Genomic DNA, 25,654 nt, shown 5'->3' with positions numbered 1-25,654 from the left:
AAACGAATTACATTTCACCGCGCTGATCTCACCGCGCTGAATAGTGTGGTGACTGTCAGAGCGAGGCTAGGAATCCCACAATACCAGGCGGGGGAGCTCCCTCTTCGACTGGAGCTGAACGGGGTTCAATGAAAGCTGAGAGAACAAGTAGAATAGTAATGCGGAGGGATGTAAGATGGCAGAGCTACAAATGCTGCTAGAGGAAGAAATTCCGGCTGGTAAAAGTGCTCTTGTTGAGAGCTATCAGAATCTATCAAGGGTCGCAGAATATTGTGAGAACAACTATGTACAGGTAGGTAGAGGAACGCTTTGAAATATCATATATTCTAGCGAGCTGCCTTGTCGAGATAGTGGAAATTACTGAATTGTGGGAAAGCCGGAGACAGGAAATGTATCCCACCGATCAGGGGGAATATTTAGAGGATTAAAAGATTTTTCACGGAGACAGATAACCTATTATGGTGTATTTTTCTTATTGTGGTAGGGATTTTGTCCATATTTCTGTTCTCGTTCGTTATTCTCGCTTATTCTTGCCGAGCTACATCACTGATGCACACGGGTTTGAGTCCTCATACAGTCAGCCACAAAGCTGCGCGGAGGGTGTGTCTATGATCACTCCGGGATCGGATACGTTCTCTTCCTTGCATGTTACAATGTAGTGGATTTAGCCCACCAATTTGACAGTCTGAACTGATAGTTCAGGCTGCTTAAAAAATGTAGGCCACATTTACATTATATGTCTATGTCGGTGTAGGCGTGCCTTCCAAAGTAGTCTGCTTCACCGCCTGATTGAACGCATGCAGCACATGCTATATTGTTCTTCACACATTGCAGAATGTGCTGGTGATGTTTTACAGCATCCACACACAAAGGCAGTTATCAACACGATTGTCATTTGTGTCGATTGAATAACATCGAGGAAAATTACAAAGCAGACTGATTCCGTTTCAACATCAGACCGGTTTCTGAGCTTGCTTGTGAGCTTGCTGCCACAGCGTAGGCTATGCGATCGATGCGACAGCCTTAGACTATAGCCTATTTTCTATTGACCTTAACGTTATTCCTCCGTGTGTGTTAAAATAAACTGATATATGGCTCTGTGCCGTTGTACCTAATTTATTCTAGGGGATAGCCTAATTTTAAAAATTTGCCTTGGAGCCTACATTCAGATGTCTTACTGTACAGATATTGAGAACAATAAAAGTCCCACATATTAAGGCCTGACCTGAATATATTTGATGGGCCTAGTCCCACATCAGTTGCATGCTTCAGAAGTGTGAGGTATAATGGTTAGGCTGTATTTCTCTGTGACCTATGACAGAAATATTCAATTGAGATATTTTTGAGACATGTTGTGTAACAGCTTGTAACTGTAAGACACATAGGCCCAACTCTTACCGGCATATGAATTCCTGAATTTCCCCTAGGGATCAATAAAGTATATCTATCTATCTATCTATCTATCTATCTGACCAGCTTGATCGTATATTATCTTGCATGATACATTGAATGTGCATGTTTGTGTTACTGGCTTCAGTCATTCATTGTTCTATAGTTATTATTCCTATGATCCCGAAAAGTAAGAGACATATGACAGACATGTTACTGGTCTCAAGAAAGACAAATGTACTGTGATGTGTTGTCAGAAAACACAGAGTAAACTTACATGTTGCAGGACAGACACTATGAGACTAAGACTGGATTGCATTTGAAAGAGGAAATGTATGTCCCAGTTTAGTCGCTCGAAAACAAATTGAACTAAAAGAATGATGAAAGACTGGCCCTAAGTGAGCATGAAGAAATTATGTAGCAGAGTAACTCCAAAAATGCCAGATCAAGTCATCAGGAGTGCAGGTCATCACTAGTAGTGACCGAATGTAGACAGAACTACATGTAGTTACTGCTATGAATAAACATGCTTCAAAACCAATTTTGCATCATTAAGTAATATTAAAATGAGTTTTGTGAAACTTGCCATTCTGGTTTTCTGTTTAGCTCAGTTAAGTGCACTCTCCTTAATGAAACCTCCCTACAATTAAAACCTGAGAATATTCTCTGCCACATTTAATGTTTTTTTTTTTTTTTTTTTTTTTTTGTAGTAGGACAAACTTAGTATCTGTGATCATCTATTGACCGTCTATAACATGACCATTACTATTACCATTGACTAACCTCCTCCCATTTACATACTGATCAATGATGTATAGATAATTTCATGTACAAGATATCCAGAGGGTGTCTCTTGTGCAAATATGTCAAAATATTCTGAAGTGATGCTAATAACATTGCCAGTAAGAAGAGAAAGACAATGGCGTTGAATGGCTATAACACAATTAGAGTCTCTATTATAAAAATGGAATATTTTGACTTTGTACTGGATGACATATGTGTCATCTCCTACACACACACACACACACACACACACACACACACACACACACACACACACACACACACACACACATGAACTCAGTCACTGGATATCAGTCTCAGATTGTCTCATAGATATTTCAATCATGACTTAAGAGGGTGTGCTCCTCGAGTTCTCAACTGAATTCAGATCACCCCGTTCCCAAGCAGGCTTGTTTTCTCTTCATTTTTGATTTGCTCATTCTTGGTATGAAGTCATCGATGGATCCATGATGTTCTGTCATGGATGGAAATTGTTAACCCAATTGTTCTGGACTATTGTGTTTTAAATGTCGGGAGAATTTCCATAACTCATTTTATTGTAGAGCACATCTACAGGCAAAAATTATGTTGTGCTTTTTATTTACAGTGCGTTGGTGATGTTTGGAGTAATGGAACTGAGTTTTGTGCCATAGCACTGTAAACAGTTCCAAGAGCTTGGCCTCTGTGCCTTGCAGGCCCCTGGCCTCTGTGCCTTGCAGGCCCCTGGCCTCAGAGACAAGTGAGCTGGGCAGAAGGGAGGGACTCGTAAAGTCACAGGCAGGTCAGGGCACAGGCCAGCAGCCAGTGCTGCAGTCCAAAGCCTCAGGCCATCAGCCTCCACCCAGTTGGGTCATGCTAGGTGGTGTGTGTGTTTTCAATTATACGCTTACATTTAATGGAATGCTATGATCCGTCATGTCATCTGGATTGGCATTAAAAAATCATATGAGCATCCTATGTAAAAATGTGATTTGAAGTGAGCATTTGTCATACATGTATTTTGGTTTTGACTTGGATGGTTCTACAGAGACCATATGTAGCTTGGTTGGCAAACCAACTTTTCTAGATTCAACATCATCCTTTTTTTTTCATTGAAAGTGTTTCCTTTGCTAAGCTTGCTCAGAGGGCTATTGGCATAGTCTGCTGCCTATAGCTGTTAGCTAATTACACTGCTATTCAGGCCATATTTTTCCTTAGCTCTGATTAGTGTGTCGTGAAAGGGTTTAATTAGAATCAGTGCAGGCAGTCTGTAAATGGAGTAAAACAGTGTCTGTATACGACAGCATTAGATCAAAGTGTTGTATGTAGTGCAACCTACTTCCCTGTATGTCCATTTGTGTCCAATCCAATTATGTTTACATGGTCACAACAATATATTTCAGCCATAGGATATGCTTGTAGAAACAGACTTGATGCTGTAGGCCAGTCCCCACACAGTGCTCCAAACCATGCATAACTGTGGAGAATATATAAGGATGGTGTCAACTCTCATGCTGGTATATTTTTATGGCCATGGTGGCTTGTAACAAAGTTGTTATAACAGTTTTACATTGGTGTGGCCAAGCTATTAGTGGCATGTGTATGGTCAATATACTTATGATATGCGTGCATACCCAGCCCTTTCTGCATATTATTTAAATGCCGTGCAAATGAGAGATGATATGTCTGGTGTCCTCAATATCCATTATAGACCAGATGAGAAGGCCTAACTGGTCCCAAGTTTGTTCTGTTGGTAAGTATCTGTTCATCTTCCTCTACTTCCTTGATGATGATCTCTCGTCCTCTTGACCCTCTGTTCTTCAAGGCACAGGACAAGAGGAAAGCCCTGGAGGAGACCAAAGCCTACACCACCCAGTCTTTGGCCAGTGTAGCCTACCAGATCAATGCCTTAGCCAACAATGTACTGCAGCTGCTGGACATCCAGGCGTCCCAGCTGCGCCGCATGGAGTCCTCCATCAACCACATCTCCCAGGTTAGTCGCACGCACGCACGCACGCACCCACGCACACACGCACGCACACACGCACACACACACACACACACGCACGCACGCACGCACGCACGCACGCACGCACGCACGCACGCGCACACACACACACACAGTCTGGAGCAGCTCAGGGTTAGATAGATACCATCTCAGGGGTAATGCCTCCTGGGATTGAACTCACAACCTTCTGGCGTTCCCCTTGGATGGCCAGATACACTAGATTAGACCACCACCACATCACATAGTGCAATAGAACACCCTGGAGAAATCCGTGCCCCATTCATTCACAATTGGGACTAAGCAATGATCTTAATTTAAAGGTTTAAATTATGTTGACTTGAGTCATGAAATGAAATATTTCCATTTGCATCTCTTCCTGAGAGCCTTTCCCTATTGGGGCTCATTGGGTAGATGTTTTGCCAGTCTTTGCCACAGAGAACAAATCTTGCTGATTTCTGCTGTGAGTCAGAGTGTCCCAGTGGTTGGTTTGGCAGGGCACATCCATTCATGTTAACCTGACTCACTTCTGCCCTAAACCATGCAATCTGCCCATTGCCTTTTGAATGGCTTTGGTTATTAGAGAGTGTGTTGTGCTATGTCATCTTCCTGGAAGCTCCATATTACTAGAAATGCTTTCTTAGTCACATGGCTGCGAAATGTTGCCTCATTGCCTTATTGTGAGACATTTTACTCGATAGTCTTTTGCTTTTTAGCATTACATAGATGTAAGTGCATTCCAAGCCCATTTTTTGTTAACTTTTTGATTGCAATGATGCTTTTTTGCATGGTGTAATATTGAAATTTGCTTGGTTACATCCTCAGAGATAAGAGTTATATTGATGTCGAAAGACTTTGCCTCTAAACATTCTCCTCACAGCTCCAGCATATCGTCAGTGCTCAGAGGGAATGATTGAACTGCCAGCTGCATACTAATAATGTTAGTGTTTGTGACCGATGATAGCTTGTTGCTTGTGTCACGTCACTAAAGGGCACTGGTGGACAGTAAAGCTGTTTTATGCATATGCACAAAGTGTTTTATTTGTGCTTTTGGTCTTGGATGGTGATGGTTAGTCAATATCCTTATAAATATCATTGAAGCTGCATCTCAAAACTGCTAATAGGGCATCACACTAATTGTGCTGGTAAAATAGTGTTCATCCTTTGTCAGAGAGGCCATTTTGGACAAATATGTCATAGCACCTATGTGGTTGTCTTTGTCTTATGAACTTGTTTTCTGTGTTGTTTTCAGCACTCAGTCAAGTGTCCCTGAACTCAGTCTTTCTCTACATGCAGGAAATGGTTTGTGATTTGTCAGACTTAGGTACTGAATTTGGGTGTGACCACCATATTTCCTCTCTTTAAATATAGTGCTGCTGAGTGTCACCATTTTAACTCTGAGAACACTTGTGTACAGCTTACTTTACTTGTCACTAGATGCTGTTGAGATGTAACAACTGTGAGAGCAACCTCTGGGGTTTACCCTAACCCAGCCTTAATCTTTACCACTGCAACTCTGAGAAATGTAAAACTCCTATTTTAGACACAGCCAAAATCTACCCCAACAGCTTTATAATTCTACATTTGTGTTGTAGGAGTGTGTGCATCTGTTAGACAGGGCTGACCATCTGACCATCTGTTAGACAGGGCTGAGGCAGTAGGAGAAGCTACTTCTATTTATGAGTTTCTCAATAAAGCTGGCAGATGGAGCAGATATAGGATGTTGGTGGTTATCAGCGGAGACGGTTAATCAGCCCCTTTATCTGCGTCCTCTGTCTCTGGCTTTTCCTCTCTTCTTATTCTTTCTCGTCGGGGAGTATTTCATTCTGATGGTTTGGCTCCACCCACTAACCTTAAGATGCTAAAAGGGTTTGCGGCCGTCTGAAAAGAGACTCTGCTGTTTTCTGCCCCGATGCTCTGTTTCTGGTGACAAACCCGGTCACTCAGAGAATAGAACAGCCAAGCCAAGCCAAGGCTATATTTCATTTCTTGACGTCCGCAGCTGCACTTGCTCAACCGTAGACCACCCCTAAGCACTGATATGGATTCATAATGAAAGTTAGCCGTATTACAGATATCATCTCTGGTGCTTTCATGTGGCTCAGCCCCCTTCTTTTCAGTTGCCACTGTTGTTAAAAGCCCTCTGTTAGCGTTTGCGCCAGTTGTGCAGTCAGCTGCATGATAGCTGGGTTTAAGTTGGCATCAGGGGTAAAGGGGTCAGTTGCATGATAGCTGGGTTTAAGTTGGCATCAGGGGTAAAGGGGTCAGTTGCATGATAGCTGGGTTTAAGTTGGCATCAGGGGTGCCGAAAGGGTTCAGCTACCTTATGAATTGCCGGTCAGAAAAATAACCCTGTCACTCTGAGGATATAATTAAGGCTATTGCCTGATCAAACTTACATGATTGGTCTAGTTTAATCAGCTTGAGCTGTTATGAGGGTGTGCCAAGTCTCTATTACAGAATAATTGGGTGATAACACCATCCGATCCCTTGATTCGATTGATCTCTTGAACCCTAGGATTTTTTTGTACCTTCCCATGCATGTAGAATGTATGGTGTTTTGAGCTGACTCACTGCTGTAGTTTGTATCCGCAGGATTTCAATGCTTCTTAATATCTACCACAGCTACTAGTGGATTATGCAGGTGTTGTGAACCAAGTCTAACACACCTGGTTTCATAATTTACTGTAGGTCCCAAAAACCATGATACAGTTGTTAAGTGTTTGTGCTTGGTGTTTGTGCTTGGTGTTTGTGCTTGTCATCAATGCCTGACTTTCTCCTCCTTTTACACCCTGGTAAACAGACTGTGGACATCCACAAGGAGAAAGTAGCCCGACGAGAGATTGGAATACTGACCACAAACAAGAACACGTCACGGACCCACAAGATCATCGCTCCCGGGAACATGGAGAGGCCAGTGAGGTACATTAGGAAGCCCATAGACTACACCCTCCTGGATGATGTGGGCCATGGTGTCAAAGTAAGAGACCCCCCTTCCTTCCTGTGCAGTTTACACTGTTTGCTATTGTATTGTTGCTACAATTGTTTTGTGAAATGTTTGAGAGTCATTGGAACAACGACATGCAACATACACAAAGCCATGCTCTGATGGACATACAAGATAAATGATGAAATCTGTCTTGGTGAGCGAGCAGATGTGCGGCATGTGTAGCCCTTTTGGTCCGTTTTGGAGAGGTATTCAGACGCCCACATTCTTGACCTGGAAAAAGCAGGGAATGGTTCATTCACTTGGGGCTAATGCTGTGAGAGCTATCTGGCGAAAGAGAGGCAGAGGGGAAGAGAGAGAGAGACAGAGTGAGAGTAAACTGGGCCAAGACCCCCCCCCCCTCTCCTTGTGATCTGTGGGAAATTATCCCTCCATCCCATCTCTCTCCTCTCTCTCCTTTTCTCCTACCTATCTAGCTGCTATTCTCTTTAGCTCAGTGCATGATTATATATTTCCTACTGTTTTCCTTTAGTTGCTAGGGGCTTGTCTGTTAACATAGACCTGATTATGTTTCAGAGGAAATACTGACTGTATGACAAAGCACTGGTTACTGACTGTGTCTCTGCCACAAATAAAGGCATTTGGGAAATAAAGCCCTTAATATGAATATGAGGATCTGTTGCTTGGTTGCTATTTGAGATCCCTCTGACACCTCTCTCAGCAAGAGGTGTTGAATAATTAATGACCACTGACATGAACCCAGTGCCACCACAGCAAGACCAAAACTGCAATGCATCGTCCACTGCAATGAGCCATATTGTTTGTTTCCACGTGCAATGCCTGTGATGATTATTGATTATGTAGTCTGGGGTTGGGGGGCATCAAGTCTTTAGAATACAGAGCAAAAGCGCTTTCTCTCTTTCACTCTCTCTCATCCCCCTTTACTTTCACTCTCACTTATACTCTCAATCACTCCATTTATCACTGTATCTCTCACTCCCATTCACTTTCTCTCTCTCTTCTTCTCCCCCCCCTCTCTCCCTCTCCATCACTCACTCCCCTTCACTTTCTCTCTCTCCTCCTCTCTCTCTCCCTCCCTCCCTCCCTCTTTCTTCCACTCTCTCTCTCTCTCTGCTTGCTGCCTATGAAGGCAGGGCCTCATGTGGAAGCTCAGCTCTGTGCTCCACTGTTTGCTGTGTGAATAGCTCTCCAGGCGTCCAGCATGGGGCAGAGTCTGGGGACCCACTTCTCCTTGGTTGCGTGAAGCTTCCCTGGGGCCTCCCCTCACGCCATGAATACGTTACCGGGGTCCCGGACTTGATGCTCATCAAATGAGTCATCTCTACGCCCCAGTCAGACGTCCGTGACCTCTTTAACACAGGGACCTCTCCCACAGAGTTTACGCCTCAGGGAGCAGCCCGCTACCCTCACTAGATCTGCATCGGCGGGTGGAATGCTCCACATAGCTAAAGGCCAGATCACCGCACTGGGCTGAACCCACCAGTTTATAGATCATGTCTTTTTTAAAGAGCTCCCATCGGTGCCTGTTATCACTATACCTCTGCTCATGATCACACTGAGGGGCTGAAATCTCTCTCATGTAGAGGGGTAAGCAGTAAGCACATGCACCCCACAGAATCAGGAGATGATGCCATTCAAAATGGCTTTGTGTACCCCCGCCCCCCAAAAAAAAAAAAAAAATGAAACAAAACAGCAGGTGTTGACTATTGCGCTAAAGTAATTTCCTGTGTATTATCCGCATTGTGTATAAGCCGCAGGACAGTGTTTTATGCAAGTTAAAACATCCATAATTGATAACATGTTATCTGCCCCCGTGTATTAACCTCATAGCTGAAGAAATTTTGCAAAATCAATGTATAAGCCACGGCTAATGATATTCCTATCAGTCCTTCAATGGTGTTGAAAAGCGCCAACTTTCTTGGAAATGCATAACAGCTTGCTACCACATTTGACAAAGCAGTCTGTCAGGGCAATGCCAGTTCCGGTTGATGTACTACCAACTCTTATCATGTGGTGGGATCAATAGACTGTGGACCTCAATATAAACAAGATATCTAATTAATTACCATAGATTTTGTTTAGCAGCTTTAGCAATAGCACATTCACAATCAGAACATAGTGGACTGCTGTCTTCAGTGTTATTTCATATAGAATAAACAGTTTCTATTGTGCCTCACAGTCTCTATGGTTCTACGCTCCAAAGGCTCTGACCACTTGTTCTATAACTTGCTGTCTTTCTCCTCTCTTACTGCTGTCATTCAGTGGCTAAAAGCCAAGGTAAGTGCAGCTCATCCCTATTGATGCATTGGTGTTCAATGAATTCATGGAATTCAGATTCTATTTATTAGTCTGGCAGTTCAGATATTGCCATCACATTCACTTGAATAGTGTCAGTTGAACTTTTTCTTAGTTGGTGTAGTAGACAAACAGATCTCTTTCAGAATAAACATTGAACTGCCTTCTGATGGTATTATGTCTAAGGATGTGTATATCTCTTTTTACTGTTCTATGCTCCACTATATATTATCTGTAACAACATCTGTAACTACAGCAACCAACATCAATGCATAGCACACAGCATTAATCCTCTCTAACTTACATGTTTGTGAATGTTACTGCAGCAACATGGCAACAACCAACCAGCCAGAGGAGGAACCTTATCAAGGACAAATCCGCCCACGCAGAAGCCTCCGAGTCCACCAATGGCAGGCCGCGGAACCCTTGGGTAGGCACCGGCCATTTCAGCTGCGACAGTCTGTCTGATTTGATTGTACACCAACACATGCAGAGGTGGAGAAAACTCAGACAGACAGGAAAAGTATTGTCTGCTATTCTGTAGTAGGACAGCCATTATAACCATTATAACCCCCATTGGGGTATGTGTTTGTCAGTAAACAACAGTGTTTCTTCCCCACTTTGTCTACCACACTAGTTGTTGGTTATCAGTATGCACCATGGTCAGCGCGGAGTGTTTACTGTGGACATATGGGCAACTATAGTCTTACTAATTAACAAATGGTGATAAATACTATAACTGAATGTGTTTGTTTTGGCACATGTACACACATGATGATGGAGGATCATGTCTTTAGGCCACACTCTCGCCCTTGAAACACATTCCACATGGGCTGATTACTGTGGTCTGCCAGCGGAGGTGGCTACAGTTGATGTGACTCACATGACGGTGTGTTTGTGTGCTGGGCAGGAGGAACACCCCGTATAAGACCCTGGAGCCGGTGAAGCCTCCTGTGGTGCCTAATGACTACATGACCAGCCCCGCCAGGCTGGGCAGCCAGAACAGCCCAGGCCGCACCGCCTCGGTCAACCAGAGGCCCAGGACACACAGGTAACCCTCCAACGCGCACGACACGCACGCTCACACATGCTCTCTCTATCTCACACACTCACACACTTTTTCATACTCTCTCTCTCTCTCTCTCTCTCTCTCTCTCTCTCTCACACACACACACACACACACACGCACACATGTACACACACACATGTACACACACACACACACACACACACACACACCCACACACACACACACACACACACACACACACACACACACACACACACACACACACACACACACAAATACAGTATAATTTGCTTATGTAGGTGCAAACACAAATAGCCACATGGACAAAATATCTTGTCCTCTCCAACCCATGCTACAGTATATCCCAAGCACAAACACATGCACAACCATGCAGCTGGAGAGATAGAAACACTGAACACACAAACCCCCCTTCTGCAACGCATCCAACTAATCCTGCATTAATCACACACACACAAGCCAACGTAAGCAAGTCAATTAGAGGAAGAGATTACGGTTGTGTAACCTCCCAAAAACCAGCCTCTTCTGTTTGCTGATGTGTCCTGTCATAATGAAAGGATTGCAGCTTGCACTGGTGGGGTCAGACGGAGGTGTGGGTGGTGGCACAGGGGAAATGTAATTATAGACTGTCTGTTGGAGTGCTGCTGGATCCTCCCTCATAGCCCTGTGGTGATGGAGAATATCTCTGATTCATCTTGAATTTTTATCTTGTTTCATCTTGGATTTTGCTCAAAGGAACGAAGCCCTTTAGCTTCAATGAAGTTTGTCAGGGCTCCCGAATATTTGCAAGGAGAATATTTAGAAGGAGCTCCAGATTGTGTGAAGGGTTCAAGTATATATACTTTTTTGATCCCGTGAGGGAAATTTAACCCAATCGGTGAATTAGTGAAACACAAACAGCACACAGTGAACACACAGTGAGGTGAAGCACACACTAATCCCGGCGCAGTGAGCTGCCTGCTACAACGGCGGCGCTCGGGGAGCAGTGAGGGGTTAGGTGCCTTGCTCAAGGGCAATTCAGCCGCGGCCCACTGGTCGGGGCTCGAACCGGCAACCCTCCGGTTACAAGTCCAGAGTGCTAACCAGTAGGCCACGGCTGCCCACCCACTGGTAGAAGTTGTGATTCTATTCTTCTCTTTCTGTCTGTCTCCTCCTCTCATGTTTCCTCTCTCCAAAAAGCACCACACACATATGAAGAAAATATTTGATGCCACTATTCATTAAATTACTCCCTGACTGTGCGGTGGTGGTTTCACCCGTCTTGTGTGTGTCTGCAGTGGCAGCAGTGGGGGCAGCGGTGGTCGGGAGAACAGTGGCAGCAGCAGTGTGGGCATCCCTCTGGCTGTGCCCACACCCTCACCACCCACCAGCATGGCATCAGGTACGCCACCACTCACGCTCCACAGGGGAGTCGGCTCAACACGCTCACACCACTCATCCGACTGGCTGAGTACTGCTCATTCAGCTTGGACTCATTTTATTATCTCTCTTTTCTTTCTTTCTTTCTTTCTTTCTTTCTTTCTCTTTCTTTCTTTCTTTCTTTCTTTCTTGCTTTTCTCCTAAATCCCTCCCTCCTGTCCTCTCAGCGTCGGCGGTTCCGCAGGGTCCAGGCCTCGGCCCTGTGCCCATGTCCCAGTTTGGCACCATCTCCCGGCAGATCTCGCGTCACGCCTCTTCCTCGGCCTCCATGGTGTCGGCCACGGGCACGTACCGCCGTGCGCCCTCCGTCTCCTCCTCCCAGTTCACTTCCGCCCCGCCGGCCCACGTCAACGGGGGGCCCACCTACACCCAGAACTCAGGTGTGCTCCCTGACCCTGCTGCTGCTGCGGCCCATGGGCATCTGCACTGTCCAGTGTAGCATGTCACAAAGATCCATGATGAAGGCAGTCTAAATGCAACAAGAAGTATAGAGGAGAACTCTGCATTGCTGTGGATTGTTTATATGTACTTTTCAATTCATTAAATCACTATTCACATGATTTAATAATTAACCCTTAACAGTCCATGTATCAGATGCACGTTTCCATCTGTATGTGTAAGTAATATGTAAAGATAAATAGTTTTGAGGTGATTAACATCCTACTGTTGTACTATTTCCTCCATTCCCACTGGTGTGGAGTTCACATTAATTGGTCCACATTTTAGTGTAAAGTAGGGAAACCACTTCAGCACAGCTCCCGGCTTACTCATTTGCGACCCATGACTGGTGATGAGTGCTCCTGAATCAGCAGCCTTCTGCCCAGTCGCACCTCATCACCCTCTGATGTAACATGGTTGGCAAATGAGGTTTCCTTCCTTCTCACACTGCCGTCGCTCTGGTTCTCGTCTTGACCACCGCTACTGATTTGACCTCTGTTGATGTTCCCCATCCTTTTTTTTTATGTTCAGCTCAGTCTCCTAGTGCTGTCTGCCTGTCTGCTCACCTCTCTGCCTGTATGTCTGTCTGTGTGCCTACCTGTCTTGTCTGTCTGTCTGTCTGCTCACCTGTCTGTGGGGCTGGGCTGCTGCTGCCGCCGCCTCCAGTGACCGCAGCTCCGCCGCCACCTCCTCCCATGGTGCAACTCACCCCTCAGATCCCACTCACGGGCTTCGTGGCCCGGGTGCAGGAGAACAGTAAGTAGGCGCTCGGGGCTTCACATGCCCACACCACCACCACCACCACCACCAAACCCCCCCCCTCCTCCACCAGCGCAGAGGCTTGCATCTCCACCCGCTCCTGTCCCAATGCCTCACCACAGCAGATGACCAGATGACTTTAAGTTGCAGTGATCAGATTAAGACAGGAACATGTTGACGACCCGTAGTCGATGAAGGAAACCACTCAGCTGTGTACACTGGCTTGGTGTATAGTAACTCCTTCATGATAAATTCAGTTACATTCCTTTTAAATATTGAATACTGATTTGAATATTTTAAATATTGATACTTGAGGTTAATGCATTATTTACTGCGCTGCATCCTTTGTTGGACGTTGTTTCTTTCTTCAGTAGCCTCTGCAATGTGAACACTTTGTAGTGTGTGAACCATCTCCTCTGTCCATCCTCATTGTTTCTGTAGTAACTGACAGTCCCTCACCACCCCCACCCCCCCTGCCTGAGGACACGGTGCTGTTTGAGGAGGCCAACCCCCCTCCCCCGCCGCCGCCAGTGGACTACGAAGACGAGGATGCGGCGGTGGTCCACTACAGTGACCCCTACGCTGACGGCGACCCTCACTGGGCCCCCAAGACTTACCTGGAGAAAGGTGAGTCGTTCTCTGAGTCTCTTTAATGACCATGCCTGTCAAGCCAAGAGCTGTGGTGGCCATTATTGCTATCTCTTGTACAAGGAATCTAAGCACGCGCCAATAAAATAAGCATGAAAGATCATCATATATTGCAAACTGTTTACTAAACAGAGCAGGACTTTGCCACTGGAATAGGTACAGATGCAAACGCTCAGTTTAAAAGGTCCATCTGGCCAAACACCACACGCCCTATTCTTAACATGGCATATTGGCATAGTTGTTATATCTAAACAGGAAGGGAATATGCAGCTTTCATTACCTGCCTGAGCCTAAGACCATTGCTCAGCTTTTTGTTATTCTACTGCAGTATACTTCTGTGCGGTACACCAGATGCATCTGCAGACACAATAACAAGGGCAATAGCACACTTCCAGCGTCAGCACATAGGCAGTGGTCCTGACGACAACCCTGTCTCTCTTTTTCTGCTTGCCTGTAGTGGTGGCCATTTATGATTACTCCAAGGATAAGGACGATGAGCTTTCTTTCATGGAGGGTGCCATTATCTATATCATCAAGAAAAACGATGATGGATGGTTCGAGGGTGTGTGCAACGGCGTCACAGGCCTGTTTCCAGGCAACTATGTGGAGTCCATCATGCACTACGCAGACTGAGGGGAAGTGTGTGTGTGTGTGTGTGTGTGTGTGTAGGTGTGTGTGTGTAGGTGTCTGTGTCTGTGAATACACAGGGACTCCTGTCAATCATAAACAAACATTACAAAGTGCATTTGGCTATTAAAGAATGTTTGTTTCTTTTTTGTTATTTTAATGAAAACGTGCAAACCATAACATGACAATGTGTATTTGGGGGTGGGGAGGGGAGGTATTGCTAAGTTGTTATTGAAGGTAAACATGTAAAGATATGAATAATAGTCAGTATATTTCTGGTTAGGTCTTTTTGTTGTATGTTTTGTATATACAGTAATGTGAAATGCAGCTTGTAGGTGGTCAGTAGTGTTTGTGTGTGTGTATGTGTGTCAGTGTCCTGACCAGTCTACGTCATTTGTCCACATGTCTTTTCATTATGATCCAGTCTTTTTTTTAACAACAAAATATTAATTTTATTCAGGTTTTTGTACAAACATTTTCTTATCATTAACATTTGTGCAGAATGTCTTTTGAATGTCATTGCTTGATATTTTTTAGCCTTGCAAAACAAAAATGAAGATTACTGATTTGATTTTGTAGCCTCTTCTGTTTGCCCATGTAATATTCTATTTTGTTGACATGTGTTTGAATGCCATAGAGTATACTTCTGCCACTAGTGTGAGACCGCAGTAGATGCTGGTGTTGCAGACCAAACCAGGTACATGAGTAGCCTGGGAAGCCCGCTAATGTGGTAAGAGCTGCCTTTAAAGTCCCTGTTCTCATAGACAGGTAGTGCTCAGCATGTAACCGGCAGCGAGGATCAACACTGACCTGGGATGTCTGACAGATAACCCTTTCATCTTGTTTACAAAATGAGTTGTCACACATTTGAATGAGCTCCATGAGACAGCCCCTCCTGCTGGCATCGCCACCTCTCTTAAAACCTCCATCTTGAGAAAGTCGCGTGGAACTGGTGCACCATGCGTGCACTTCTCTGTACAAATTGACACATGCCATACAGATACCTCAGCTGTGAGTGCCATCGCTTGTACTGTCTCAAGTAGGTGCATTGTAAACCCTAGATCCACAGACAGCTTCTACTGATAAGAGTCCACTCCAGTGTGTGTGTGTCTGTGTCAGTGTGGGGTTGAACATGACCATCAGGCCACTTTGCTTCCTCTGAAAATGGCTGCCATGTGCCACGAGGGCTTCATATTTCCTGAATGGATGTCATGACTCAGAGATGAACCACTTTGTGCCATTTGTATAGAGTGAAGACCCATGCCATCACATTTCATACCTGCTCCTTTCCTCAGCGCTCTCACGACAGCTGAAAGGCTGAGGATGTGTAAGGACTTGAGCACATGCAGATGGATGTACAAATATGATGCCATGACCAAGGAAAGTAATTGTTTTCTGACTTATGCATGTGTTAAATTAGGCCTTAAAAGTATCATGGATATTATTTCTTATTGATGTGCACTGATTCTTCTGTAACATTGTTAGCCGTTCCTAATCATTGTTCACGGCAAGGTCATATTGCACATACCTCTGTTTTTAATTTTATTTTTGTAACAGAGTGATGTTTCTTTTAAATCAGTCCTTTACATTTTGTAGACTTATTATGTAATTGTATACTTTTGTGAGAGAAAAAAAATCCTGACCTTGGATTGAGTTTTTTGTAATATGTGTGTGTCACAAACTGCTGTTCATGGACAGGCAGTCACTTGCATTTCCAAATGGTATTTATTTATTTTTGCTAGGGATCTGTGAGATTGCAACTCATGTGGAATTGTATGGGTGTTAATCACTGTGGTAAACATTTTAAGGCCTTGTTTTGAGTTGTTTGCAACATTACAAAAAAATGTGGAAAGTGACATGTAATTCTTGAAGAGAATATCTCTTCCTTACTTATTCATTTGTATATATTATATGTTTTCCCAATTAATGTACAGTCTTTTTTATATAATAAATAGCTTCCCTGTACATGCTGTTGCCACTGTCTGCCTTTTCTTTTTCATTATAATAAATTAGGACAATGTGATCACTAATGATGAAAGTACATTTTCCTAGGAATGCATAGTGGTTAGGTACTAAACTTTTTGGATACTCCAAAACCATAGTTGTAAAAGTCCAGCTTCAGAAAGTAAGAGCAACACCTCATATTTGTTCCAACCATTCACTAAAGCAGCAGATCCCAATTAGCACCACTCCTCAGCCAGGTAGCTCAGCTAATTACAGGAATCATCTGTTTTAGGCACACATGTAGAACCAATTCATAGTAGGTCTTCTTCTTTCTTAAGCTGGACTTTTACAACTCTGTCCAAAACGCATCATGTTTCTCTGTCCAAAACGCATCATCAATGTGACATCTTTTTAAATAGGCCTATCTGTTATAACTGATAAAAGGGCAATTGGAATTTTAAGACTCACCATTTCTTTTATGTTTCAGAGACATTGCGTGCTGCAGTTACATTTAACTTCAATGTAGTTGCTATATGATGGAGCAGTGATATGATCCTGTCTTCCAGTTGTGCCTCTCTGGAGCTGAAGCCATGCTGATTTTCAGCAGCAGGGGGCAGCAGCGCTGAGGTTGGTATAGACCCATGAAGTGCAAAAAACTGCCATCTTTGGCCATATATGGAGATCTGGGTGGTACAGAATTTGAAGCTAACTACCTATGGCAAGTTTCATTGCAGTTAGTTAGCTCTGGGGTAGCAAAAATTAAAGTGTGCCGTCTTAACGTACTGAAGATCACAGTATCCACTAGAAGGCAGACGACAAAAGTGTGTAGAGCAAAACATCTGCATTTCCGTCTTCTTTGTCACTGTGAGAGTTTAACAGGTGTGATAATTCAAAATCCCCATGTTATTTTCCCATAGGACAAATCTCAAGATACTGGATCTCCGTATATGGGCAAAGATGGTAGCTTTTTTGTAGGCGAACTTCAGAGGTCTATTGACTCAGACGTGCTTCGTCATCATGGTGTATTCCCCCCATGGCATCAGGTGGATGGAGGTGCATTTAGAGGTTGAGTTTGGAGTGCCGTCCTGGTGGTGAGGGAGGAATAAAGTCAGGGGGTGGTTCATCCAAGTCATCATCCAGCAGGGGCGGAATGGGACTGGAACTCTGTTCAGGAAGATTGAACAACAACACTATGTTTGTGTTTTTGTTGTGAAAATTCCACATGCATAATAGACTGCTCTCTTTTCAGACCGTGTTGTATTTCATATAACTTTAATCAACTATTGCATGTCCACTATAGAAAATATGTTTATATCTGTTTTGCATTATAAAAGATTCCTCCATATGAAGTGCATAATAAGTTGTTGCATGTTTGCATAGCTTTACCTGGGTGGTCACTGGGAAAATGGAGTTTTTCTGGGAAGTAGGAGGTGTCACTGTGTTTTTTCCATTGCACTGAATTCCTACTGGCAAGCATCACTTAACATTACAATACTGCATTTGAAGCACTCTCAGAAGAGTAGCTATGGTATGAGAGAGAGACTGCATGTGAGTGTGTCTGTGTGTCTTTGACGCTCACCTCCAGGGACAGCGGTGCCAGCTGTGTTGATTGGAGGGATCTGTCCTTCTCCCGGGAGGGACCCAGAAGCCCTCTGCTCTGCAGCCTGGTAGTTCCTATACAGCTGCAGACCGTACTGCACAACAAACAGCACAGACAGAAACACCATCACACAAGTTTTTTTTTTAAAGGCTTCATCACTTTATATAGACTTCATACCGTCGCTCTGTGGCAAGTGGGGGAGGGCTCTGTGAATGAGCTGTGGCTTGCAAGCTGACCTTGGCGATTCGGATGGAGCTCACCCAGAGACTCAGAGAGTGCTCATCGTCACAGCACAACGTGCGGACGTACTCGGACTCCCTCTGGATCTGAGGGTGCTAAGGGAACACAGGTCAGAGGTCAATCGAGGATGACAGTGTTGGTGGGCAGGAGCAACCACTGGACTTTTTCAGGATTATTTTTCATTTGCAACACAAACAGGGTGCACTGCAGTGTAAATCTTTCATTGAAAAGTATAACAATAGATACAGGGCACACTACAGTGGAAATTTAATCTGTAATTTAAAAGAAGTAATTTTAGCTTATGTCAGTATATCTGTCAGTACAAACCGTGCATCTCTGAAATGTTTCTTGAATTCACACAAAATTAAATGTTTGGGTGTGGGGAAGTATGACACATTGCTCTCAGGGGGCACATTGACACATTGCTCTCACGGTTTTCTGGTTGCCCATGCCAGAAATGAAGCTGGGCCACAGTCGCTCAAGTGGGATGTGCTGAATTCAGGAGGCTGCCGCTCCTGGCTGAGAGAGTGTAGCTCTGCTCATTGCCAGCAGATGGCGCATTTGAGGTGTGGACAAAAAAATAGAAGAACCAGGCCATCTGCATCACACTGGTCTGCAGCACATACACTGACTCTGAAAGACTAGACTACCATACCTGAACATCTGAAAACTGTTTTGTAGTCTGTAGCTGAATATAGGGTACTTCAACAACATGACCTATGGGCACTATGAGCACTGTTTACAAGTCAAAGAGAAACATTTGACATGAACAGAACCATAACCCTTGAACATATGCTTATACTATACTATATATGTTGGTACGGCTGAAAGCATTTGGTATGTTGGCCTTGGAGTGGTTTAAGTCTGAGATAGATCTCGATCGCATATCTGATGTGCATCAGCCCAAATGTGTGTAGCTTACAGGCAGCCATCGGTGTGGATTCACTTCCCCATGAAGGAGGTGAAAGTGAAAAGGTCTGAGCAGAGAGAGAGAGAGATTAGAGAGGTGAGAGAGCGAGAGAGTGAGAGAGAGAGAGAGAGAGAGAGAGAGAGATTAGAGAGGTGAGAGAGCGAGAGAGAGAGAGAGGAGAGAGATGAGAGAGTGAGAGAGAGAGAGAGAGAGATTAGAGAGAGGTGAGAGAGCAGAGCGAGAGAGAGAGAGAGAGAGATTAGAGAGGAGAGAGAGAGAGTGAGAGATGAGAGAGAGAGAGAGAGAGAGAGAGAGAGAGAGAGAGAGATTAGAGAGGTGAGAGATTAGAGAGAGAGAGAGAGAGAGAGAGAGATTAGAGAGGTGAGAGAGTGAGAGAGATTAGAGAGGTGAGAGAGAGAGAGAGATTAGAGAGGTGAGAGAGCGAGAGCGAGTGAGTGAGAGGTGAGTCTAGGCGGTGTTTTACTGGAGCTGTCACAGAGAAGCCCTTTACTGCAAGTAGAACCAGCTGCTGTTTCTCATCCACCCCCTATTCCCTAATAAATGAAAACCACAGTGTCAGATGTGTTGAAGTTGCCCCTGGGCCAGACTAGAATTTTTTTATTCCCTCTCTCTCTTTACTGTCTTTTTACGATGATCTTTCTCTACCCCCTATTTTTCTTTCAGGGTGGCAACTTGCAGTAAAAACTCAAATAGGCCGAATTGGACTCCAGATGGGCCTTAAGAGGCAGATGAGAGGCACCAGCCCAAGCCCAGAATGGGTGAAGGGTTGGAGGGAGTCAGTGAACATCTGAGGAAAGTCAGTGCTTTAATGGGATCAAGAGCACTTACTCCACTTCTGAGGAAGTCTATCTGAGGAATTTTTTTTCTTTATTTGAGAAGTACTTTTGCACTAGGAAATAGGAACATCAATGTGACTATTTGATTGTATGAACAAACGCTGGATTGTTGGAACTGATGTAGAGTTTCATAACCTTTGTTTCTCTAACCTCCGCCCCCTCTCCTCACAGCATCCTATTATGGCCAGAACAGGCCAGACCCCTGTGCTGTCTGTGAACTCCACTGTGGCCCTTGTGTAAAAAGTGTTCTGCTCAGAGCTGAGGTCGGGTGTGCTTTAGCGCTGGGATGTGTGTTGCGCTGGTCACCTTGAGGACGAAGCAGAAGTCAGTGGGGGCTCTGTACTTGTGCTTGTACTCGCGGCTGTAGTACACGTTCACATGCTCGAACTGGACGAAGCACGCCAGGTCACTAGACAACTGCCAAAGGAATGGACATACACACAGAGAAAAGTGTACACACAGGGGACCGAGTCAGAAGACCACCACCCCCATCTTCCCCAGAACACAGTGTTAGAGCATATTTTCTCTTCAAGATTTACAGCATTTGAGACATTTTGTCTACCCCACGCTATTGGATTTCATGGTTCAGTTGTATTCTCATGCTATAGCATACACTCCCAGCAATACTGGACCAGGGGTAATAAATCATCTGAATCAATGGATTATCATCATCATGTGTACACAACACACACACACACACACACACACACACACACACACACACACACACACACACACAAAACACACTCATCATTCATTCAAAAACACACTATCATTTCTGTCCAAGATCCCCTGTTTTGATAGGCCATATTTAAATGCATGCATCTGGTGAGTGCAGTATACTGTCAGCTTTACACACAGCAGAGGGATTTGTTGTCTATGCTAGGTTGTTCTGACCTTAGTCTTTCCCTTTTGCACGTAATAGATGCCAGAGGCTCGTAGTATGAAGTAACGGCGCTTCCAAGCCTTCTTCCCTCTCTCTTTGAGGAATAATGGCCCCTCGAGATCTGGAACGCTGGCCGAGGAGCCCTGAAAGCTCTCCTGCAGGGTGGGGATCAGTCCAGGAGAGGCAGTGTTATGGTGTTGTAAGACTTGGGCAGTACACAGGCCACTGATGCTTTGTATTGCTTTTCCATCTTTCAAACATCATAGGATCAAGCATAAACTACAAATTCTTCTCCTTCCAAAAATGTAATGAATTCCTACTGATGCCTTTTCACATTAAGTGTAAAAAAACATTTGAAGTCAAATTGAGGGTGATAGATCTTGTTTTTTATTTAGCTGTGTTGAGTTTTACGTACCTTTATTAGAATTTGCTTTTCCTTCTCGTTCACTTGAGTCTCAGTCTTTTTCCAGAGGTAAAACATCTGTTAACGAGAGACCCTGACTGTGAGTAAAGCAGGTTTACACTGTCATTCTGCGCACGTGGGGCCTCATTATTCATTCTCTCTGTGTCATTCCCTCCCCCAATGCCATCACCTGGGGCTCCCTGAAAACGGCATATTTCTCCGGTCTCCTCAGGAAGTGCAGCTGGTTTTCCGTGTCCCTACTCCATGTAGACAAATGTTCCACAAGGCATTCATGATCCTCAAATGTTCTTTCTGTTAAAAAAAAGAAAGATTTATCTCTGTACTAATATTATTTTTTCACAAGAAGTGTTTATTATTTCATGGTTGAGTTAAGTGTGACCCCTAGTCAGAAACACTTCCTGTCTCACCGATCTGCAGGAGTGGGTTGGTTTCCCACAGGCTCCAGTCCACGCTGCAGTCACAGTGTGTCTTCTCAAACAGGCAGTCCAGCACGTCGCGCGTCCTCTGACTCTCATCCACCATCAGCGTTTTGGAGCCGCCATCACTCAACAGCACCTTAATAATCAGCTTCACACAGAATCCCCCCCATTTATTTTTTATTTATTTATTTAAATAAAATAAATAAATAGGGAAGGAAGAAAGGAGAAAGGAAAAAAAACAGACAACAAAAGGAAATCATGACATGTTCAAATGAGTGTTTAATTATAATCAAGCACACATGGGTATGTTGAAGATGTTACTACAGGCCTGTACTGGCTCCAAAAGAGCAGACCCCTTGAATGTTTGTTGGGAAAGAGAGAGAGAGGGGTAATTTGAGATACCTTTTTAATTTTGGCTTCTTTCAGCTTCTCAAAAGCCATCTTGATCTTTTCTGCCTTTGTTTGTGCTATAGCTTCAATCTGGACGGATTGAACAGATGTATTTGATTAAATCAATCCATAGCATGTATATGCAATTATGATGTATTATGACTTGTTGAAAAGGGATATGCAAAGGTCTACCATGGTAAAACTTATGTACACAATCTGAGGAGTAACTGCTGGTTCTGAATTCCCTTTGAGAAAACAGATGTGGGTACTGTGATATTCCTTGATTCATTGATAAAATAATTCCAAAGAGGGAAAATTAGTATAGTATATAAGTATAAATAGTATAAAACCATTTGCAGCCAGAGCCATGTCAGTTCCTTTAGACTGCATATTTTATATGGCTATGGCCATTGCATCTCAAAACAATGCAAAAGGCTTTACAGAACATTCACTGACTACTGATTTAACAATAGTACTATTAATCTTCTTCATATCCTCATTGTCATAATGCTCACAGTTAATGTGCAGTAAGTACCACCTCTATGGAGTTCTCACCTCTGACAGTGGAGGTCTGTGTCCTTGAGTGGAGAGTTGCGATGAGGGAACCTCTAGATAGAACCGGGAGGTAGGGGTTGAGGTGAGCCTGCCCGAGCTGCCGGGGTTCTGGGCAGGCTGTGGGGAGGCGCATCTCAGGCTCAGCCTCTCCTCAGCCATGGTGAGCTCGGTGGTCAAGCCGGCCACCAAGGCGTCCAGGTCACACTCCTCCAGCTCGTGCAGAGACTCTGTGAAGGAGTGAGGTGGAGGAAGGAAGGAAAGATGGAATGCAGTCCAGCTCACATCGGATGTCCTTTAAGAGGACAACCACAGCTGACAGTGTTCATTTGCAGACCTCCTAACTCTCTAGAGCCATGCTGGGGCGTCCAGTACCCAGAACTCTATCAAGTGTCAGCTGCAGCCCTGTACATCACTGTAGGTTTGCAACTCACCCTTCAGGTTGTTGAAGCCAATAGAGGTGATGGCTTCTGTCTCAGAGCTCCTCTGATGTAGAACTGCCTCTGCTTCGATACTCTGTTGAGAAAACATGCTTTGTAAAGCGCTGGGGAACCAAGTGACTGTGAATGATGACTGCTGTTGATTCAGCTTAGTGTAAACTTAATGGAGCACTTTATATAAAATAAGATTGGCTATGACAATAAATCCTTTGCCTTGTGCAGAGCTATGAGAAGCCCAGCAAGTTGAGCACACAAGCAATACTGTAAGCTTCTGAGCGTCATCTTGAGCTAGTCAGAATTTCTAAAGTCAAAGCAAACAACTGCACTGTTTTCTGGCCTCATTTAGGTTCAGAAGAAGCCCCAGCATCTCTACCAGAGGAAGTGGATTGGGCTTCCTATAATAGAAAGCAGATAGCCGCCGAGAGCTCAGAACATATGTCTGTATTTATTTATTGCATGCTAATGCGGCCAAAGGGGGGATTTAGCATTGGCCAGTCAGATGGTAGTGTGTTTGGCCTGGAGGATGCACTGGGCTCTTCGTTTGCTAGTCCCAAACCGAGCCAGCACTGAATTTCAACACATGGCGAGCCAGGTTTGAAGGATCAGGCAGCAGTGTGCAGGTCAGTGTGCTGTCTTGTGTGCGGTGTGAGTGCATATCTCACCTGTGACAAGAGATCCATCTCGTCCAACAGGTCACCGAACAGCGCGTCCGTTTCAGCCATCTACAAACCAGAGCAATAATAATAATAATAGTAATAATAATAAGTGATTTACATTTGGAACATGTAACATATATATTAAATTAACTCTACATGTTACATTACATAACATTTAGCTGACACTTCTTGACCAAAGTGACTTACATATGTCAGCTATATTACAAGGGATCACATTGTCCCCGGAGCAACTTGGGGTTAAGTGCCCTGCTCAAGGGCACAACGGTGGTAGCCGGGAATTGAACCGACAACATTCAGGCTACTGCACGCTAGCCCAGCTCCTTAACCACTACACTACCACCACCACCCCCCGTGGTGTATAAACCCACATGTATAAATATCCAGTGCACAGATGTGAAAGAACGCAATAACACCTTTGGAGAAACTAGTGACAGCAACAGGTGATCATGATCAGATATCATTTATAGCGTTTGGGCTTGGTATGGAATTTGATTCATTTTCACCTGTAAAAAGTGAAGGCATGAACCTCACCTCCATTAAAGTTTGTCTCAGATGTGTAAACCTACAAAGTTCATTGGCCTAATGACTCCGTGATCTTGGTTCGTTCTTTGATTAGCCTACTAACAAAAAGGCCACAGTGCAGAAACAACCCCTTCTGCTGTAATGAGGTTGAGGGGAGGGCGATCAGGGAGCATTGCTTCCATATGAAAGCGAAAATGGGGGATGTAAACACTGGCCCAGTTTCTCCTTTCAATGAAGCAGCCAAAGTAGTGTGCTACGCCTTTTGTTTTCTCAAGGGGACTGATCAGCCCACACACACACACACAGACACTTATATGATGAAAGAGACAGATCACCTCATGCAGAATGCACAAACAACTCAGCACCATATAGAAAATACATTTTGTCATGACTCATTTACTACGGGCTCCATCCTCCACAATACCACAGGACCATAATAGCAGCTAAACAAGTGCCTATAAATATACAGGAGACCTTCAAGTTGCTCTTGCTTTAGCTGTGTCTCCTGCAGCGCCTTGATTCATACTTTTCTATCAGACAGCACTATGTACAAGTGCTTGCTGATTGGCAAAACCAGGGGATCACATTCATCATAGTGCAAACTGCCAGCGGCGGAGGCAACACCAGCAGGAGTAGCGGTGGTGCTGAGGAGCCATCATGCTATATGGGGTAGGTACATGTGGCAGCCTGCTCTTGGCAGCTCCATTACAGGCTGCAAGTCTTTACTTGATTACTCTGCTGCAGTGAGCTGCCTGCCTGGCTGCTACAACAGACATGTGCATCTAAATGAGGGCCGTCCTAACCCGACCCAAATCATTAACCCTTCAATCAGAGCGAGACAGTTATACCACTATTGCATTTCACTTCAGACAAATAACAGAAACAAAAGCCATTCATATCCATACCATGCTTCTGACACATGAAAGAGACATAATTCTTTAGTGAGGTCCCCCCTGAAGTGGTGTTTGAGACCTTTTCTTGTAACTTCAATAATGGAGCAGAGTAAAACGTTGACCTCATAAAATAATTCCAGAGAGTTACTCACCTTATCTGTGGCAAGGGTCTACTCTCCGTTCACTAGAAGACCACCTGTGAGCACCTCCTCTCATTTGCAAACCCAGCGCTCACTGGTGGACTGGTGTAGTTGACAGACCGTCTGCTGAAGTTGTCACTGCTTCCTGTGTTTTAAAGAAGTGAAGTCTGTGCGTTAGTATGATTTACGCATACACTTCTCACCATAGAGGCTCACATCCTTTTCAACAGGCCTTATCTGTGCATAAAACACAAGTTGTGGCTTTCCACTGATGACTGTACAAACTAAGTTAAAGGGTACACATCTGGAGAAGACAAATGTAATGAATTGTTTATAAATACGCAAAGAGGCAGGAGAATTTCGCTCAAATATGTATGTAGGCCTACTGCAGACAAGATGAGT

At 44.3% G+C, this 25,654-nt stretch overlaps 2 protein-coding genes across 3 annotated transcripts; one reads left to right on the top strand and one right to left on the bottom strand.

The window, feature by feature from the left end:
• Window positions 1–75: 75 nt before the first annotated feature.
• On the top strand, window positions 76–16,323 carry abi1b (abl-interactor 1b). 2 transcript variants are annotated; one of them, XM_048237470.1, is made up of 11 exons: window positions 76–292; window positions 3,977–4,144; window positions 6,960–7,136; window positions 9,387–9,401; window positions 9,746–9,849; window positions 10,330–10,470; window positions 11,745–11,848; window positions 12,054–12,266; window positions 12,991–13,080; window positions 13,525–13,710; window positions 14,189–16,323. In XM_048237470.1, the coding sequence occupies exons 1-11, from the start codon at window positions 176–178 to the stop codon at window positions 14,362–14,364; spliced, it is 1,491 nt and encodes a 496-aa protein (XP_048093427.1). In that variant the 5' UTR covers window positions 76–175; the 3' UTR covers window positions 14,365–16,323. The 2 variants fall into 2 exon arrangements, with proteins under 2 accessions (XP_048093427.1, XP_048093432.1); XM_048237475.1 differs by lacking the exon at window positions 9,387–9,401.
• A 336-nt stretch (window positions 16,324–16,659) lies between these two features.
• LOC125290989 (amyloid beta A4 precursor protein-binding family B member 1-interacting protein-like) lies at window positions 16,660–25,334 on the bottom strand. Its single transcript, XM_048237485.1, has 14 exons — window positions 25,265–25,334; window positions 23,683–23,742; window positions 23,015–23,096; window positions 22,584–22,810; window positions 22,041–22,118; window positions 21,627–21,786; window positions 21,389–21,510; window positions 21,211–21,276; window positions 20,807–20,950; window positions 20,216–20,326; window positions 18,139–18,237; window positions 17,882–17,996; window positions 17,689–17,765; window positions 16,660–17,466 (listed from the first exon to the last, which is right to left on the bottom strand). Exons 2-14 carry the CDS (start codon window positions 23,740–23,742, stop codon window positions 17,362–17,364), a joined length of 1,446 nt encoding a protein of 481 aa, XP_048093442.1. The 5' UTR covers window positions 25,265–25,334; the 3' UTR covers window positions 16,660–17,361.
• Window positions 25,335–25,654: the final 320 nt, after the last annotated feature.

This window comes from Alosa alosa, chromosome 1 (genome assembly GCF_017589495.1).
Source record: "Alosa alosa isolate M-15738 ecotype Scorff River chromosome 1, AALO_Geno_1.1, whole genome shotgun sequence".
In the NCBI taxonomy this organism is placed as follows: Eukaryota; Metazoa; Chordata; class Actinopteri; order Clupeiformes; family Clupeidae; genus Alosa; species Alosa alosa.
Note: the sequence above shows the minus strand (reverse complement) of the source record. Positions and strands in the feature narration are given on the sequence as shown.

Excerpts from the sequence above, each read along its gene's own strand:
- abi1b (XM_048237470.1), top strand. The coding sequence starts at position 176 with ATGGCAGAGCTACAAATGCTGCTAGAGGAAGAAATTCCGGCTGGTAAA. Across the intron at positions 11,849-12,053 it reads ACCCACCAGCATGGCATCAG|CGTCGGCGGTTCCGCAGGGT; the intron begins GTACGCCACCAC and ends CTGTCCTCTCAG. Across the intron at positions 13,711-14,188 it reads CAAGACTTACCTGGAGAAAG|TGGTGGCCATTTATGATTAC; the intron begins GTGAGTCGTTCT and ends GCTTGCCTGTAG.
- LOC125290989 (XM_048237485.1), bottom strand. The coding sequence starts at position 23,742 with ATGGCTGAAACGGACGCGCTGTTCGGTGACCTGTTGGACGAGATGGAT. Across the intron at positions 23,097-23,682 it reads AGATGGATCTCTTGTCACAG|AGTATCGAAGCAGAGGCAGT; the intron begins GTGAGATATGCA and ends TTTTCTCAACAG. Across the intron at positions 20,327-20,806 it reads TGCAAAAGGGAAAGACTAAG|TTGTCTAGTGACCTGGCGTG; the intron begins GTCAGAACAACC and ends TTCCTTTGGCAG.